This window comes from Urocitellus parryii, chromosome 1 (genome assembly GCF_045843805.1).
Source record: "Urocitellus parryii isolate mUroPar1 chromosome 1, mUroPar1.hap1, whole genome shotgun sequence".
NCBI classification, from domain to species: Eukaryota; Metazoa; Chordata; class Mammalia; order Rodentia; family Sciuridae; genus Urocitellus; species Urocitellus parryii.
In genome coordinates this window covers 118,128,413-118,146,713 of record NC_135531.1, presented here as the reverse complement: position 1 = coordinate 118,146,713, position 18,301 = coordinate 118,128,413, and the positions used below count along the sequence as shown (strand labels likewise).

The following is an 18,301-nucleotide window of genomic DNA, read 5'->3' as shown; positions in this document are numbered from 1 at the left end:
ATTAAAACCACACTCGGATTTCATCTTACTCTAGTCAGAATGGCAATTATCAAAAATATAAGTAACAGGGCTGGGGATGTGGCTCAAGCGGTAGCGCGCTCACCTGGCATGCGTGCGGTCCAGGTTCGATCCTCAGCACCACATACCAAAAACGATGTTGTGTCTGCCAAAAACTAAAAAATAAATATTAAAATTCTCTCTCTCTCTCTCTCTCTCTCTCTCTCTCTCTCTCTCTCTCTCTCTCTCTCTAAAAAAAATATAAGTAACAATAAATGTTGGCAAGAATGTGAGGGGAAAGGTACATTCATACATGGCTGGTAGAACTACAAATTGGTGCAACCACTCTGGAAAGCAACATGGAGATTCCTCAAAAACTTGGAATGGAATCACCATTTGACCCAGTTATCTCACTCATTGACATATACCCAGTGGACTTTAAAATCATCATCACTATAGTGACATAACCACATCAATGCTTATAGCATGCATTTCTCAATGGCTAAACTATGAAACTAACCTAGGTGACCTTCAGTAGATGAATGGATAACAAAAATGTGATTATACATACACACACACATATACATATATATGTATAAAGAAAATGTGAGTTTAATATATATATGTAAATATATATATATATATACACACACACACACACACACACAAACACATATGTGCACACACAATGGGATATTACTCAACCATAAAGAAGAATGAAATCATGGCATTTGCCAGAGAAATTGATGGAACTGGAGACTATTACACTAAGTGAAATAAGCCCATCCCCAAAACACAAAGGCCAAATGTTCTTTCTGATATGCAGATGCTAACACACTTTAAGGGGGGTGGGTGGTTCATTGGACTAAACAAAAAGGAATAAAGGAAAGGGATAGGGATGAGAAAGATAGTGAATCCAAAATAACTTTCCTATGTTCATATATGAATACATAACCAGTGTAACTCTACATCATGTGCAACCATAATAATAGGAAGTTATACTCCGTGTATGTATAGTATGTCAAAATACACTCTACTGTCATGAATATCTGAAAAGAACCAATAAAAAATTTTCTCAAAACTAAAAAAAAATGATAATTCTTTGTATTTCTATTGTTAAAAATTCTTTTTTTTTTTTGTCTTCACCCTACCACCCCTTCCTGATGGTAAAACATTTCAAGCCAGTTAAAGTTTATTTATTTTAAATGCTTTGTAAAGAATTAAAGAAAATTAGCTAATAAATGTGACTAGCAAAGTGCTAGATGTCTTTATATACATTAACATAATTTATCACCCTCCCATACCACATTAATACTGATAATTAGGGGCTGGAGATGTGGCTCAGCGGTAGCGCGCTCGCCTGGCATGCGTGCGGCCCAGGTTCCGATCCTCAGCACCACATACAAACAAAGATGTTGTGTCTGCCGATAACTAAAAAATAAAATATTTTAAAAAATTTAAAAAAAAATACTGATAATTATAATTAACATAAATTGGGTTTGATAATGTATATTTCTGAGTGCTTTATATAAATGATCTCATTTACTTCCCATTATCCAATTCTATTAATTGTGTGAATTAAATTTCATATGAAGATAAATTTATATAAATTGACTATGATTTACTTCCTAAGTTTTTCTTTGGTAAAGATTTCTTGTACTGGATTAAAAATAAATTTTCCCAAAGATTCTTAAAATAAACTTGAAATTTTTGTCATCTTATAATACAGATCTGACAGGCGCTCAAGATGGGAGTGTCAGAATGTTTGAATGGGGCCATTCTCAACAAATAACCTGTTTTCGATCTGGCGGCAATTCAAGAGTTACAAGAATGAGATTTAACTATCAGGGAAATAAGGTAGTGTGTAAAATGGAAATGGGAAAAGAGGCTTGATTGTGTTGGGGGTTTATAAATATCACTAGTTTGAGTTTCTGAAGAGAATAACTCAGTAAGTCAATAATAATGCTTTAATCTTATATGAATTCTTTGTTTTTTAAATTCTAGCCAAAAAGTACATTTAAATTTATTTGGTTCTTCCCGGATATATGCTGTAAATATGTCCACTAAAATTAAAAGTTGCCTTAGGACCAATGATAGTATATTACACTATATTACACCATCGTATATTATACATTTTTTATTTATTAAATGTTGATTTCTTTATCCCTGGTAATCTACTTCAACTATGATCCAGCACCAAACAGCAAGTTGCATTTGGGAACTTGGTAGAAGTACATTTTACAGTCTCCTCTTCAAACTTACTGAATCACCATCTGCATTTTAAATAGATACTTTTGTGATTTGTATACTTATTTAAGTTTTGAAAAACACTGCTCTAGAACCAAGGTATTAGCAAACTGTGATCTAGCCATCTATTTAGTAAATAATCTTATCACAGTTAATCCAACTATTGTTTGTTTTCTTTGGCTATTTTCCACTGTAACAGCAGAGTTCAGGAGGACAAAGACCTTCTAGAGGGCAAGCTAAAATATTTATTATATAACCATTAAAGAAAAAGTTTGCTGAACCTGCCTCCTCTAGAACATCCCTTACCTTTATTTCCCCCTTTCTCTGCTTTCTTCAAATTGTCTCTCTGCTCCTCATATCTCAGTTGCACTTTAAATAATCATTATAAAGCAAATCAGCCTCTTTGTCTTTAAGTCCGTAATCCACTAAAAATTACTCATGTAGACCCTAGCTAATGGTATATCTACTTTTCTTTCCCCTAAGTCTCTCAATTTTTAACCTTCCTCACATGTTGCTTGTATAATTATGTGCTACAACCTTTTGTTTACTCTTTGTCACATAGCTTTATTTCCATTTCACAAAAGTCAGTATTGTTTAATTTAGTTGTGAAATCATATTTGGAGAGCTTATTTCTTAATGCCAATTAGCAACATTCTTTGTTCCCTAGTGGGAAATTAAAATCTATTGTAGAAACCAGTAGAATTTGTATCAGTTAAGCATTGCTAATCTGAAATATGAAATGTTCCTAAATCTGAAACGTAATTAGCAACAAATGAACATTCCTAATCTGAAAATCTAAAAATGTGAAATGCTCTGAAAGTACTTTTGAGCACTTTAGGTTGCTGGTAAAGTTTTGGATTTAAGAGCATTTTGGATATCAGATTTTCAGATTAAGGATACTCAACTAGCATAATGTATGCAAATATTCCAAAATCTGAAATACTTCTGGTCCAAAGCATTTTTGATAAGGCATAATCAACCTGTATTCTCATTTGAGTTCCTTATCATTATCCTTTATATATTCATAATTTTACAATTTGTTGTCAATACTACATTATTCCTAATAGTGTCTATAAATAGATCATCTTGTCAACAAAATTGCATAACAAGCAGCATAGTTACCTAACTACAATATAGGTAAGATCATATTATTATTTTTTCTAAGAATCCTTCAAGATAACTTCATGTCAAAATCTTTAGCATGATATTTAAGACCTTCTAAAGTCTTATTTTTCAGCTTTAATTCTCAGTACAGTCTTCCACATGAGCTTTTTAAGGCTTGACAGGCAGAGAACTTACTGTACATTTACCTCCATCATGAATCCCAAATACCTAAACATCCTCTCCATTTGATTGTCGACTACCGATAGAAATAGACAGCCAAACTTCAACAAGGACAGTAGAACAGGGAAGAATTCTTGGAAAATTAAAAACATGATTCTAAAAAATTGTGTTCAGTCATTGAACTAAATCTAAAGTATTATGTGTAAGAATGTTTAAAGCAGCACTTTTTTTTCTTTTTTAAAATTTATTCTCTTTAGATATACATAACACTAGAGTGTATTTTGACATGTACATACATGGAGTATAACTTCCCAATCTTATGGTTGTACATGATGTTGAGTTACACTGGTGGTGTGTTCATATATGAACATAGGAAAATTATGTCCAATTCATTCTATTGTCTTTCCTGTTCCCCTACCCCATACCTTTCCTTCATTCCACTTTGTCTAATCCACTGTACACCGCCCCACTTATTGTGGGGCATCTGCATATCAGAGATAATAATCAGCCTTTGTTTTGGGGGAATTGGCTTTTTTCACCTAGCATGATAGTCTCCAGTTCCATCCATTTACCAGCAAATGCCATAATTTCATTTTTATTTATGGCTGAGTAATATTCCTCTGTGTGTGTGTGTGTGTGTGTGTGTGTGTGTGTGTGTGGGTACCACATTTTCTTTATCCGTTGCATCTGTTGAAGGTCATCTAGGTTGGTTTCATAGCTTGGCCATTGTGAACTGAGATGCTATAAAAACTGATGTGGCTGAAGCACTACTTTTTGTAATGGGATAAATTGAACTGTTTATAAGAGAAAAAAGCAACACAGTTCATGGGAAGAACTGAATAGCACAATAGAAATAGTTAAAAATCATGTTTATGGGTCTGGAGTTGTAGCTCAGTGATAGAGCATCTGCCTAGCATGTGTGAAGCACTGAATTTGGTCCTCAGCACCACATAAAAATAAATAAATAAAATAAAGGTATTGTGCCAATCTACAAAAGTATATTTTTTAAAAAAAATTATGTTTATGGGGCTGGGGTTGTGGCTCAGCGGTAGAGCACTTGCTTCGCACATGCAAGTCACTGGGTTCAATCCTCGGCACCACATAAAAATAAATTTTAAGTGAAATAAAGGTATTGTGTCCAACTATAACTAAAAAATAAATCTTTTTTAAAAATTATGTTTATGATTGGGAAGCACAAATTAATAAATTATCCTATGATAAAAATGTCTTAGGAAATATTCTAGAAGAAGAAGAAGAAAACAAAATAATGAAGGAAAAGCAATATTCAAAAATAAAGAATAATTCCCCAAAGCAAAGAATAGAACTTTATAGGAGAAAGAGCCTGCTAAGTATTATGTTGGGGGGAAGTATTGAAAAACAACATATATTCACATACATCCTGGTTGTTTTGTTATTGGATTTTTAAATTGAAGGATAAAGAAAAATACTATAATAAGCTCCTATGACAGAGTAGTGGTATGCATAGTTATTTACAACCTCCACCTTTCAAACTAATGGCATCAATTCACTTTAAGATTAATTTGACCATAGAGCATTATCCACAGAATTCTCTGATAAACAAGAATGGGACCTGAATTGAAGTCCATCCAAACTATCAAAGTTGATGACTAATAATACATGTGCCCTCTCTCTGAAGAACATACTTTATTTATTCAGAAAATAGAAAAAATTAAGAAATATAAATCCTGGAAAAATACTTGTAAAATACCTGTAGAAACTATGGGTTAATATTCCTAATTTTAGCCCTATTAATTTTTAATGGACCAATAATTTATTAGAGATATAGACTAACAATAGGAATAATTTATGAAAAGTCTGTGCATAGTCAATAACCTTCACTAATAATTGAACTCAAAATTAAAGGGTTTTTTGTACAAAATTGTCAAATATTTCAAATTTTAATACTATTTAGTGTTACCTAAGAAAAAAATTGGTGTGAATTCATATTTCCACTTAGGATTTAATTTTGCCTTCATCTCTCAATTTTAAATGACAATTTTTGACTAAGCCTTCCCATTTCTGAATATCTATCACATAGTTATGAAAAGGCATATCTGATTGATTGTATATTATCTTCTGAAAAGTGTTCAGTTCCTTGGCCCTTTGTTGATTGGCTTATTTTATTTGTTTTTTTTTTTTTTGGTGTTAAGTTTTATATATTTCCTAGATGATGGGCATGTGGTAAAAAATTTGCTCCCATTCTGTAGGCTCTCTATTCACCTCGATGATTAGTTGTTTTTCTGAGAAGAAGCTTTTCAGTTTGAATCCATCCCATTTGTTGATTTTTTAATTTATTTCTTGTACTATAGGAGTCTTATTAAGGAAGTCTGGGCCTAATCTGACATGGTAAAGATTTGGGCCTACTTTTTCATCAGTTAAGTGCAGGGCCTCTGGTTCAATTCCTAGGTCCTTGATCCACTTTGAGTTGAGTTTTGTGCATGGTGAGAGATAGGGGCTTAGTTCCATTTAGCTGCATATCGATTTCCAGTTTTCTCAGCACCATTTGTTGAAGAGGCTATCTTTTCTCCAATATATGTTTTATAAACTATAAGGGGAAAACACAGAGCTAGATTTGTCTTGACATGGAAATATAATAAATGAAAATGGAACTGTGGAACTATATATTACAATCCCATTTGTTATTTAAAAATGCTGTATGTAAATGTTTAAATATTCATAGAAAGAAATCTTAAACAACATCAAATGGTTGTAGTAGGTATTAGATCTGGAAGGAGGAGAGGACAAGGGTCCAAAATAAACATGTGTTTTACTTATATATTTTACATAAGCATAGACAATTTTTACAATCTAAATAAAAAATATTTTAGCTGTCTTACTCATCCTGGAAGATCTTTACATACTCCTTTATTGAATTATGTTAATGTCTTCCTAATTATAATTACTCCTAGGCTCCTGTAGTAGAATTCTTTTAATGTGACAATCCTTATTTCACTTTCTACTCTTAACATGTTTTCCTTGTTTTATGTTTCTGAAAGTTCTTATTTTTTCCTTTTCAGAAATGTTTTCTTTCGTACATATGACTTAAACTTGGTCATATATAAGTTTAGTAGTAATGTACTTTTTTGGAGTATTTATAGAGAATATATAGGTGATGCTTTAGATTACTATAATTAAAGGGGTATCTGGTGTTTGTTTCCTTTTTGTCTACCCTGGTATATTTTTTAAGCAGAAGCTAAAAGTTGTTTTTGAGCTAGATTCATGCATAGGTGAAGTAAAATTTTGAACAATATTTCAGTTTAATATTTAAGCAAAAGTATGACTGTCACAGTTAAGATAAGTTTAAATATGTGCTTTTATATTAAACATTTAAAATTTTTTAAATATTTTTTCTCCAAGTTTGGAATAGTTGATGCTGATGGATATTTAAGTTTGTATCAAACAAACTGGAAATGTTGTCCAGTTACTGGGAGCATGCCTAAGCCATACCTGGTAAGCCAAGACTTCCTACCTATATAATAAATTTGAATTTTTATTTTAAAGAAACCAAGAATGTATTTGAGACAAGATATATTCAAGAAATAAGTAAAATCTGTGCAGTTTTATGTACTCCCAGTCACTTTATATAGGCTCCTGTCCTTGTATTATGTTTAAATTGTTCTGTGAAACATAAAAATCCTTTGTCTCTGGTAATTTGGAAAGTTAATATGTACAGAACTAAATGGTACCTCCAGAGACCCATGCAATGTATATATTATTGGAGCCCTTTTCTAACTCATTAAGCTGCAGTAGATTTCATACCTACATGGAATGATTGTCATATCAGTGCATCTGATTTTTTCCTGCAGTCCTTCTCCACAAACAAAGTAGAAAGATTATATTGTAACCTGTTTTTCTATCTCCCCTCCTTTTTTTTTTTTTTCGTGTGTGTGTGTGTGTGTGTGGTTTTTTGTGTGTGTGTGTGTGGTGTGTTCTGGGGAATAAACACATGCCTCATACATGCTAGACTAGTGCTCTGCCACTGAGCTAAACCCATGGCCCATTTGTCTGTCTCTTTTTAAATGAAATATTGAGGTATCTCTATTCAGTGCTATGTAGACTTAACCTTCTGTGGCTTCAAAGAACACTGTATTAATATTTAATACATTCTTCAGTAAAGCCCTTTACAGAAGTAAACAATACGTATCTGGAAGAAGTTAAGAATATAGTTATGATTCCAGTAATTCATTCAAGGTTAAGTGCTAGAATACAATATTAAGTGAAAGTAAGCAAGTGACAGTTGGTTAGGATACATTAAAAGAACTTTAGTTTTGTTTGTTTGTTTTCTTTATGTTTTTACTAAGCCAACAGATTTAAATTTTGGTCCTTAAAGAGTCTGCCTTTCCTTTTTTAATTGATTAAACTTTTATAATTTATCAAGTTATTACTTGATGGAATATTGAGAACTACTGTAAATTTTCTAATTTTGGTGATTTAGTAATTTTTATTCATAGATTTGAACAATTTTTTATAAGTTTAAATATTTCTGAAAAATATGTGATGTCAGGTTAACAAAAGTTAATTCAAAGCTAATCTAAAATTCTGGTTTCTATCTTTTCCTAAGACAGAAAAATTCACTAAATATACCAGAGGAAATATTTAAAGTTTAACATCCTTATGTTTACCTTTGAAGTTTTGGTCAAACAAAAGTGAAGGGCTTGGGTTTACAGTGTAGCTCAGTGCTAGAGTGTTTGCCTAACATGCATGATGTACTGGGTTCAATCATTAGCACCACAGGAAAAGAGAAAAGTGAAGGGCTTCATAAAGTATCATGACATAACAGTCTAGTTAAATGGTGCAGGAAAAGTGTGCATGTGTCTGTATCTGCATCTGTGAAAGAGTAGAAGGTCTAGAAGGTGTAGCTCAGTAGTGGAACACTTACTTGCCATGCACAAAATCCTGGGTTTGATCTCCAGCACCAAAAAGAGAGAGAAATAGATAGATAGATAGATAAGAAACAAATGTGATAAAATGTTAAAAATTGCTGAATCTGAGAGAAGGATATGTGAAAGTTCTCTGGGCTACTTTTACAACTTTCTAAAGTTCAGAGGATAAAAAAAAAGATTTAAGAAAGCCATAAACTACATGATCACTTTTTGAATAATACATCTACCTGGTTATGAAATTTTTAGTGACAACAGTAACATTTATTGTTTATAACCATTCCAGACTTGGCAGTGTCATAACAAAACAGCCAATGATTTTGTCTTCGTTAGTTCCTCTTCTCTGATAGCCACAGCTGGTCTTTCAACTGATAATCGGTAAGAGATGATAGCTGAAACTGAATTGTATATGTATAGCTGATTTTTTTATTGCTCTATGTCCTTGTGCCTCAAGAATAATTATGCCTTTAGGTATTTTTTTCATTAAAAAGACTATTACTTAAAACATTTTTAATGTCCTACTTTTAAAGTTAGGGAGAAAATAATTTGGTTATTAGTAGGATGTACTTTGTATTATTTCCTATGGATTTAAAAAGCTTGAGACAAAAATAGACTCATTATTTATTGGTCATGTCATTTAGTTAACTTAGTTAATCCACCATGGTCTTATTTGGTAGATAGATATGACTTTCACAACAAGAAAATAGGACTCAAAAAGACTCAGTTTTCTAATATCTAATCCATAGCAGCCCACTTCCCTTCACCCCGCCTCTGCAAAAAGCTAAATTCTCTCCTTTTCACCTAGAACAACTGAATTCTGAGGTCAAGGCACACTGAGGTTACTGAGCTTTTTACATTTATCTGAAAGGCCTCAGTTTTCACTAGAAACTGGTTTTTAGGACTGTAGAGTCTTCAGCCTATCTTCCATAGAAATTCCTTACATATATTGATGCCTCTTTATATCAGAAATTTTTCTTTGTGTTCAAGAAAGTTCAGTGTCTTTTTGCTTTTTGTTTATGTTATTTCACCTGATAATCAAAGTAGTTTCTATATTCACCCTTTATTTGATATTAATGTAACTACCTGTTAAGCTAAAGTTACGCAGCTTTATAAAATGATAGTTTTTAGTTTTTTTGTAAAACGATTATGTAAACTTGTTGGTTTGTGTTTGATACTTTTATAAATTTAAGAACATTCTTTGAGAGAGTCATATGTTATTTCATTTACATGAGATATACTTATTTTTTATTCTGTTAACTTTCTGTGTCACTCAAAAAGTAATCTTTTTTTTTTCCAGAAACATATGTTTGTGGGATACTCTCGTAGCACCTGCCAATAGTTTAGTCCATGGTAAGTTTTTTAGTTGTGGGGGGTTTTGGGTTTTTTTGTTGTTGTTGTTGTTGTTATTTGTTTGTTTGTTTGTTTTGTGATGCTGGGTTTTGAACCCAAGGCCTTTTGCATGCAAGGCAAACACTCTACCAACTGAGCTAGATCATGTGTTTTACAACTTTTAAGGTTTATTTTGCTCATGATATCAGGGTTTGAAAACAAAAAGATATACATAATTAACTCTACCTGATACCTTGATGCAGAACAGTAGGATACAGAAAATATAAAAAGCATTTGTCCTTATTTTGAAGGACCTAGCCATAGGTCATTATTATGAACATCAATTATACCTAGTATTATGTCCCCTCTCACCACTCCTATTCAGCATTGTACAGGAAGTCTGAACAGTAACACAAGAAAAGGAAATAAAAAGTATGTAGATTGGAAGGGAAAAATAAAATTGTCTTTATTTATAGATGTCATGATTCTGTAGAAAATCTCAGTCTATAAAAGAAACTTCTAGAACTAATGTGGGAATGTAGCAAGAATACAAGGTCAAAATACTAAAGTTAGTTGCTGTAAAAATAGTTTCTTAGGGCTGGGGTTGTAGCTTGGTAGCAGAATACTTACCTAACATGTGTGAGGCCCTTTGTTCAATTCTCAGCACAGTATATAAAATAAATGTCTATTAACAACTAAAAAAAAAAATTAAATAGTTACTTAGATCATGGAACAGACATACATACACAGTAGACAGAACTTTGATGAAAGCAGAAAGGCAACTTAATGAAAAAAGAATAATTCTTTCAACAAGTAGTGCTAGAACAATTGAATGTTGAGATGTTTTCAGAGAAATGCTGAATACAGAAATGCTGAATGGCAAATAAATATACAAAAAGGTGATCATCATAAATAATCATCAAGGAAATGCATGCTGAATTTGCTATAAGGCGCCACTCTATACTCAAATGGCCAAAATTAACTAACTTGAGAATATTAAGTGTTGACAAGGAGGCAGAAAAACTAGTAACTTTTCTACGAGTATGTTGCTGATAGAAGTATATAATGAAACAACCACTTTGGAAAACTGGCAGTTTATAATAAAGTTAAATACCTAACATGTCCCAGCTGTGGATACTGTTGCATATATATACCCAAGAGAAATGACAATGCATATCTATAAAAAGCTTGTACATTAACTTTTTAGCAGCTTTCCTTATATAATAGGTGAGAATTGGAGACAATTTTTCCAATTGGATGTCCATGAGGAAACTTTATATAATAGAGTACTATTCATCCACTATGACTGGTTAGATCAGATCAACATAGGTTCCCTCTCATTGTGCCATGGCCAGAAAACTTTCTCTAGGAAATAAGCTGGGGCAGTTGTATGGTTTGTTTCCCATCTTTCAGAGATGGGAATGCCCAATGATGTCCAATCTCTCAAGTCATTTCTTTTCCTTATATTTCATTTGGCTTTTAAAGTGTTTAAGGCAAGAAAGCAAATCTGGTCTTATGCCATCTTAGCCATATTATTAAATGGGTTTTAACATTTTTCTTTTATCTTTCAGCTTTTACCTGCCATGATAGTGGAGCCACAGTTTTAGCATATGCTCCTAAACATCAACTACTAATATCAGGTGGCAGAAAAGGTTTCACATGTGTATTTGACCTTCACCAACGACAACAAAGGCAACTTTTTCAGAGCCATGATTCCCCTGTTAAAGCCATTGCTATTGATCCAACTGAAGAGTACTTCGTTACGGGATCTGCAGAAGGCAATATAAAGGTAAACATGATTGATACCACAATATCTACAAAATGAAAAAAAAATTTAAGAAATCTTAGGTCTTTAATCACTTTGACAATACCAGTCTTAAGTAATAGTAGTATTATTTCAACAGTGCTAATTACTTTTTAAGAAATCCTTTGATAAATTACATTTGAAATTTTTTTATTGCCTTAAAATATGCTTAACTCATGCTTAAGAAGTAACTTCTCTACAAGTATAAACATCTCAGACATTAGAACTAGTCTTGCCTCTATATTCTTGAGTTGTTTAATTTACTGGATTCAATTTTCATGTACTGAGTAATATACTGACATTTTCTTTTATCCCACATTTGTCCCATTTTTTTAATATAATAAAAGTATCCAACCACTCAGTGCCTGAGTGAAGAATTCTGAATGTACCTGGATAAGCCCTGTGCCTAGTTGTCCTTTCAAACTTAAGTTGTTTAAAATGTTTAAGCAGCCTTGTTAAAAATGTTAAGGAGATTTATTAAAGGTACAAATTGCAGAAATACTCAGTTGTGAAGTCCAAGGTTCAGGAAAGTGCATACTTACTGGGGTTTTTTGGAGGGTTGTGTGGCCCCATTTGGAAATGGATAAATCAGTTTAGACTAGTCTCCATGTAAAATAAGTGGTCAGCAACCCTACGCCAGGGATCTGATATTTTAGAATTCATTAAGCAATTAGCATATTTAGTGCAATAAGATGGACTTCTAATTATTAAAACTGGTAGTTTTCATAATTCTCAGCTAGAAAAAAAATAGAACTATAGAAATTTGAAAAGGTTTTTCTTAGAATCAAAGTAAAAAATAAAAAATATAAATTGCATTCAGAAACCATAATTTAATAAATTCATGTACAGAGTAGTATGAATTAACACATTTCTGAAAGTTTTTTTTTTCTAATGATGACAATAAAATCAGGAAATAAATTAGTTTTCTAAATCTAAAATCGATGTTCTACAGCTTGGGAGGCTACAGCAGGAGGATCACGAATTCAAAGCCAGCCTTGGCAAAATCGAGGCACTAAGCAACTCAGCCAGACCCTGTCTCTAAATAAAATACAAAATAGGGCTGGGGATGTGGCTTAGTGGTTGAGTACCCCTGAGTTCAATCGCCAGTATCAAAAAAAAAAAAAAAGTAAAAATAATAAATAACATAGATCTTCTAAAACATATAAGTAATTCACATAAATGAAGATACTTATAATTTTAAAAAAATTTTTTTAGTTGCACATGGACACATATCTTTATTTTGTTTATTTATTTTTACATGTACTGAGGATTGAAACCAGTGCTTTACATTGCGAGGCAAGCGCTCTGCCACTGAGCCACAACTCCAGCCCTGATACTTACAATTTGCTTTAGAAATAAACACATTTATTTTGATATGGGCTGAAAATAGAAAATCTAAGTAAGTATTCTGAAGTTTTAAGAGCTGATGTTTGTCTTGTAGTTAAAGCATAGCTTTACCAGGATGGAGAGCCTCTAGGTGTTTTCCTCTTTTCAGGATTCTGATAGCTAGGTACTCAGTAGTACAAAAACAGGAGTATTCCACTATACATCTAGAGAGCAAAAGCTCGGCTAAGAAATCGAAAATTTTTATATTTTAGTCTCTGTAATACTAAAAGTTTCTGTGGCATTGTACACTTAACCTTCATATAATTAGGTTTTTTCATTTTGTTCATAATGTTTTTCAGATTTGGAGTCTTTCTACTTTCAGTCTTCTCCACACCTTTATCAATGAACATGCTCGGCAGTCCATTTTTAGAAATATTGGAACCGGAGTGATGCAAATTGAGACAGGACCAGGAAATCACATTTTCTCTTGTGGAGCTGATGGAACAATGAAAATGAGGATATTGCCAGATCAATTTAGCCCTTTAAATGAAGTGTTAAAAAATGATGTGAAATTTATGCTGTAATATTTTTACAAAAAAGATGTATAATTTATTACCTGTTTGGTGGAAGTTACCAATAGATGTCATGTACAGTAATCATTCTCTATACCACAAATAAGCTATTGCTTTATTATTTTAATGTTCCTTTTATGGAGCTTTGCCCTTGATGCACTGATGCCTTAAAAATTAACAGAATCATTCAGAATTAGATTATATTGCCTAAAGTAGAATGTGTAAGTAATGTTATAATAATACATATTTATAGTATGGTGTAGTGAGTATGTCATAGAGTTAAAGGAGTTTTGTTTTCTTATTGTTGATAAACTCTTCTGCAGATCTTTCTGCATGAACTGAGAGTAAAAATACCGTTTAAGTAATGGCAGTTGCACATAATAACTCATCACTTAATCCACCACACTCTTACTTCCTTTATCAGACATATGCATCTCAGACTCTTTTCCTCTTAATGATAGGTTGATATTTGAGTAAGAACTCAATAACATCTCTTAAAACTGTCATTGGAACATAAATGATAAATAAGTCAAATGGCTCATATGTTAAGTTTTCATCAATTTCCCCTCTAAAGCCCAAATTGTGTGTATGTAGATGTATTTGTGTGTATGTATATGTGTGTATATATATATGTGTATATATCTTACACATCTTAGTTGAACTTCATTTGTATGTATATAAGAAAAAACTACATATATTTTCATGTGTTTTGTGCCATAACAACTACTGCCACCAGAATAATAACTTTTTTTGCAACTGTTTTCTTCATTTAAGAAAATTTTTGAATTCCATTCTAATTTTCACATAAATTTCCAGATGACTTCTAAGATTATTTTAAAGATTACATAGAGTCAAGTAAGTCTTAGCAGGCAATAAAGATTCTGTGTTGGCACATGTAAAACACTTAAAAGTTTATCATTTTGTCAGAAGATATTTGAGTATCTACAGAAATTTTACTTAAATTTTATCTTTATTTCTGATTTTTAGGTGCTTTTTAATCTTAATATTCTGAAAACCTTATAGCAGTGTTTTTAGAAATAAATGTGAAAAGAGTCAAATTAGTATTTACAAATGTAAAATACCCTCCAGACCTACCATTAATAGAAAATAAACTAAACCTTATTATTTTATTATTTTTGCCAAAATACATTATTTTATTATAAGATATGACCAAAATATTTAAAATGCACTATACTTATGTATGCTAATCCTATTTGTTTCATGCTATACCTTTTTTTGACTCAGAATTATAGAAAACTTGATAAATACTTGATTTTAACCAATGAGACAGGAGGCAAAGGGGACTAAGTGTTTAAGGAACAACTGTATAATATTTAGCTTAAATTTATTTTGTTCAGTAGGAACTATAAATTAAGAGCATTTTTATGTAAGGAGATATGGACAACTATTATCTTGGAAATTAAACAGTCAAAGCAAAGAAATGAAGGGCTGGTAAAATGAATTTTGTAATATCCTCAGGATACTTTTATCATAAAAGTATATTGTTAAAGATTTTGTAAATTGTATTTCATAATTTTAAATGTATTGAGCAAGTTGCAGTGAAACACTGTTATTATGTAGCGAGAGTTTATAAACCTGTTCCTATAAATTGTGCAATAACAATATATTACTATTTTGCCATGGAGAAATCTGTGACAACCATTGAAAACAATATTATTGTTTGGTGTAGATAAGCATAAGTTATTTTTCAGTCATTTCTTCACAAATCAAGATTCAAAAGGCTATAAACACTTTCAGTGAGATAGAAAATTTACTATTGTGCTTATTAGAACAAAAGGCATTGGGGATGAACTATTAATAGTATTTTAATTGAGGGTTTATATGAATAACCATAAATTATGTAAGCCCATATGTATTTATAACCAGAGTCATAATATTTTAAATAAACAATCATGCAGTGACTCTTTTGGCATGCTATTGTTTTAAGTAATATTTGTGCCAATTTAGTTGACTTTAAATATGTGACATTTTTAAATGGAGGATTTATATATTTACATGTGATTAATGTAGGGAGGATTGAATAACCTTCTCAAATACCCTGTTCTTCCTTTTCTACAATCGTTTTCATCTAATAGTAAAGCATTTATCAAGAAAGATGGGAGGGCTGGGGTAGAACAGTTACCTTGAATGTATAAGGCCCTGTGTTCAAACTGCAGTATGAAAAAGGAAAAAAAAAGAAGAAAAGAAGAAGGAGGAAAGAAAACTATGGGAATAAAAATAGTTAAAAGGGACATATGTATATGTAAAATTTTATTATCCGTATATGTGAAATGAGAACTCAAAATACATTGTTTAATTCTGTTTTATGAGAATTTGGTTCTAACATTTCACAATACTGCAAGTCTCATTTTCTGGAAGGTAGGACTTTTCTTATCTAGCACCATGAGATAGTCACCTTCATCCTCCATTTTGGCCACCCACTTTTTTAAAATATTTTTTTTCTTAATAAAAGAAAGTTTGCAGAAATTTCTCAAATTGTTCTCAGCAACTGAAATGATACAAAGCTACATATTAAAAGAGAAGCCTTATACAAACTTAGGGCAGGAATGATGTTTTAACAGGATTATAAACCCAGGCGGACATGTTTTACTAAACATAAAAATGTCATATGACAGGAGATCATAGTCAAAAGAAAAGTGGACCAGAAGTAATATTTTAGATAGGAAATGTCAGTGGTCCTATATACAAAGTAACTCGAATTTTTTGGAGAAGGGTCAAACTGTAAGTATTCCCCAAACAGGACATTGAAAACAATTAACAGTCATAAAATGTGTTTATTCTCATTAGTGGTTAATAGAATGTTAGGGGGAAAAAGCAACAATGAAAAGGCATATATTACTTTATTGCACTTTGCAAATAGTGTGCAAAAATTTTTACAAACTAAAGTTTTGTGTTAAGCGTGCATTGAGCAAAATTATTGAGGTCATTTTTCTAATTGTGTTCAATTCATCTCTCACATTTTAGTAATTTTGTAATATTTCGTGCTTTTTATTATATCATGGTGATTAGTAATCTTTGATGTTAATATTATAATTGTTTTGGTACACTGCAAACTACACGCATATAAGACTGCAAACTTAATCAACAAATGCATTTCTTCTGATGTTCTACCAACTCTATTCCCTTGTCTCTCTCCTTGTCTTCAGGCCTCTCTGTTCACTCAGCCACAAGAGTATTAGGTCAGTAAGTAAACATGATGTGGCCTTTTTAGTGTTAAAGGAACAGTCACTCACCTTTTCCTTTAAGTCAAAAGCTAGAAGTTATTAAACTTATTGAAGAAAGCATAAAAAAAAAAAGTGGAGCTAACCCAACAGCTAGGCTACTTGTGCCAAACATCCAAGTTGTGAATGCAGAAGAAAACCTCGTGAAGGAAATAAAAAGTGCTACTCCAGTGAACGCATGAATTTTAAGAAAGTGAAACAGCCTTATTACTGATACAGAGAAAGTTGTTTTTCTGAATAGAAGATCAAACCAGCCACAGCATTCCTCTAAACCAAAATCTAATCTAGAACAAGGCCCAGACTTCAATTTTATGAAGGCTCAGAGAGTTGAGAAAGCTGCAAAAGAAAAGTTTGAAACCAGCAAGGGTTGCTCTGTGAACTTTAAGGAAGCCATCTCTAGCAAAGTGCAAAGCAAAGCAAAGCAACAAATGCTGATAATAGAAACCGCAGCAAGTTATCCAAAACATTTTGCCAAGATTGATGAAGGTGGCTTCACTAAACAGATTTGCAGTGTTGATAAAACAGCCTTATATTGGAAAAAAAGATTTCATCTAGAACTTTGAAAGCAAGAGAGGAGAAATCAAATGCTTGTCTTCAAAGCCCATCCTGATTTTCCTGTTAAAGAATAATGCAACTGGTGGCTTTAAATTTAAGCCAGCGCTCATTTACTATTCTGAAAATCCTAGATGGAACCCTTAAAAATTATACCAAATCTACTCTGCCTATGCTCTATAAATGGTACAAGGAAGCCTGCCTACAGCTCATCTACTTACAATATGATTTACTGAATATATTAATCCCATTGTTGAGATTTACTGGTCTGAAAAAAAAAAGTCTTTTCAAAATGTTGCTACTATGCACCTAATTACCTAGGAGCTCTGACAGAGTTGTATAATGCTTTAATGTTGTTTTCATGCCTGCTAACACTATATTAATTCTGTGGCCATGGATCAAGGAGTAGTTTTGACTTTTAAGGCTTATTATTTTATAAAACACATTTGTAAGACTATAGCCTCCGTAGGTAGTGATTCCTCTGATGGATTTGGACTGGGCAAAGTAAATTGGGAATCTTCTAGGAAGTCTTCACCATTTTAGATGTCATTAGAATATTTGTGATAAGAGGTCAAATGTCAACATCAATAGGAGTTTAGAAATGGATTCCAACCCTCATGAATGACAGTGTTTCAAGACTTCAGTGGAGGAAGTAACTGTAGGTATAGTAATAATAGCAAGAGAATTAGAAGTGAAGCCGGAAAAAAAAAAAAAAAGGTAGGTGAATTGCTGCAGTCTCATAGTAAAATTTAACAGATGAAAAGTTGCTGCTTATAGAAGAGGAAAGTGGTTTCCTGAGGTGGAATCCAATTCTGGTGAAAATGCTATGAACATTGATGAAATAAAAATGGATTTGAATATTATACAAATTGAGTTAATGGAGCCAGTGGCAGGGTCTGAGAGGATTGACTCTGATTTTGACCCCCAGGTTCTAGTGTGGATAAAATACTATCAAACAGCATCACATGTAACAGAAATCACTCATGAAAGAAAGAGTTAATTGACACAGAAAAATTTATTTTTGTCTTTAGAAATTCCTGTCAGATA

General features: G+C 32.1%; 1 protein-coding gene and 1 non-coding gene across 2 annotated transcripts in view; one reads left to right on the top strand and one right to left on the bottom strand.

The window, feature by feature from the left end:
* The window catches only part of LOC144256173 (dmX-like protein 1), a 166,237-nt gene extending 151,647 nt beyond the window's left edge, over positions 1-14,590 (top strand). The window contains 6 exon segments of the mRNA XM_077801257.1: positions 1,727-1,854; positions 6,907-6,999; positions 8,716-8,807; positions 9,727-9,779; positions 11,330-11,547; positions 13,248-14,590. Coding sequence (XP_077657383.1) covers positions 1,727-1,854; positions 6,907-6,999; positions 8,716-8,807; positions 9,727-9,779; positions 11,330-11,547; positions 13,248-13,472 — 809 coding nt within the window. The 3' untranslated portion in view covers positions 13,473-14,590.
* Trnaa-ugc (transfer RNA alanine (anticodon UGC)) lies at positions 9,854-9,924 on the bottom strand. Its single transcript has one exon. It is a non-coding gene; the product is annotated as a tRNA-Ala (tRNA).
* Positions 14,591-18,301: the final 3,711 nt, after the last annotated feature.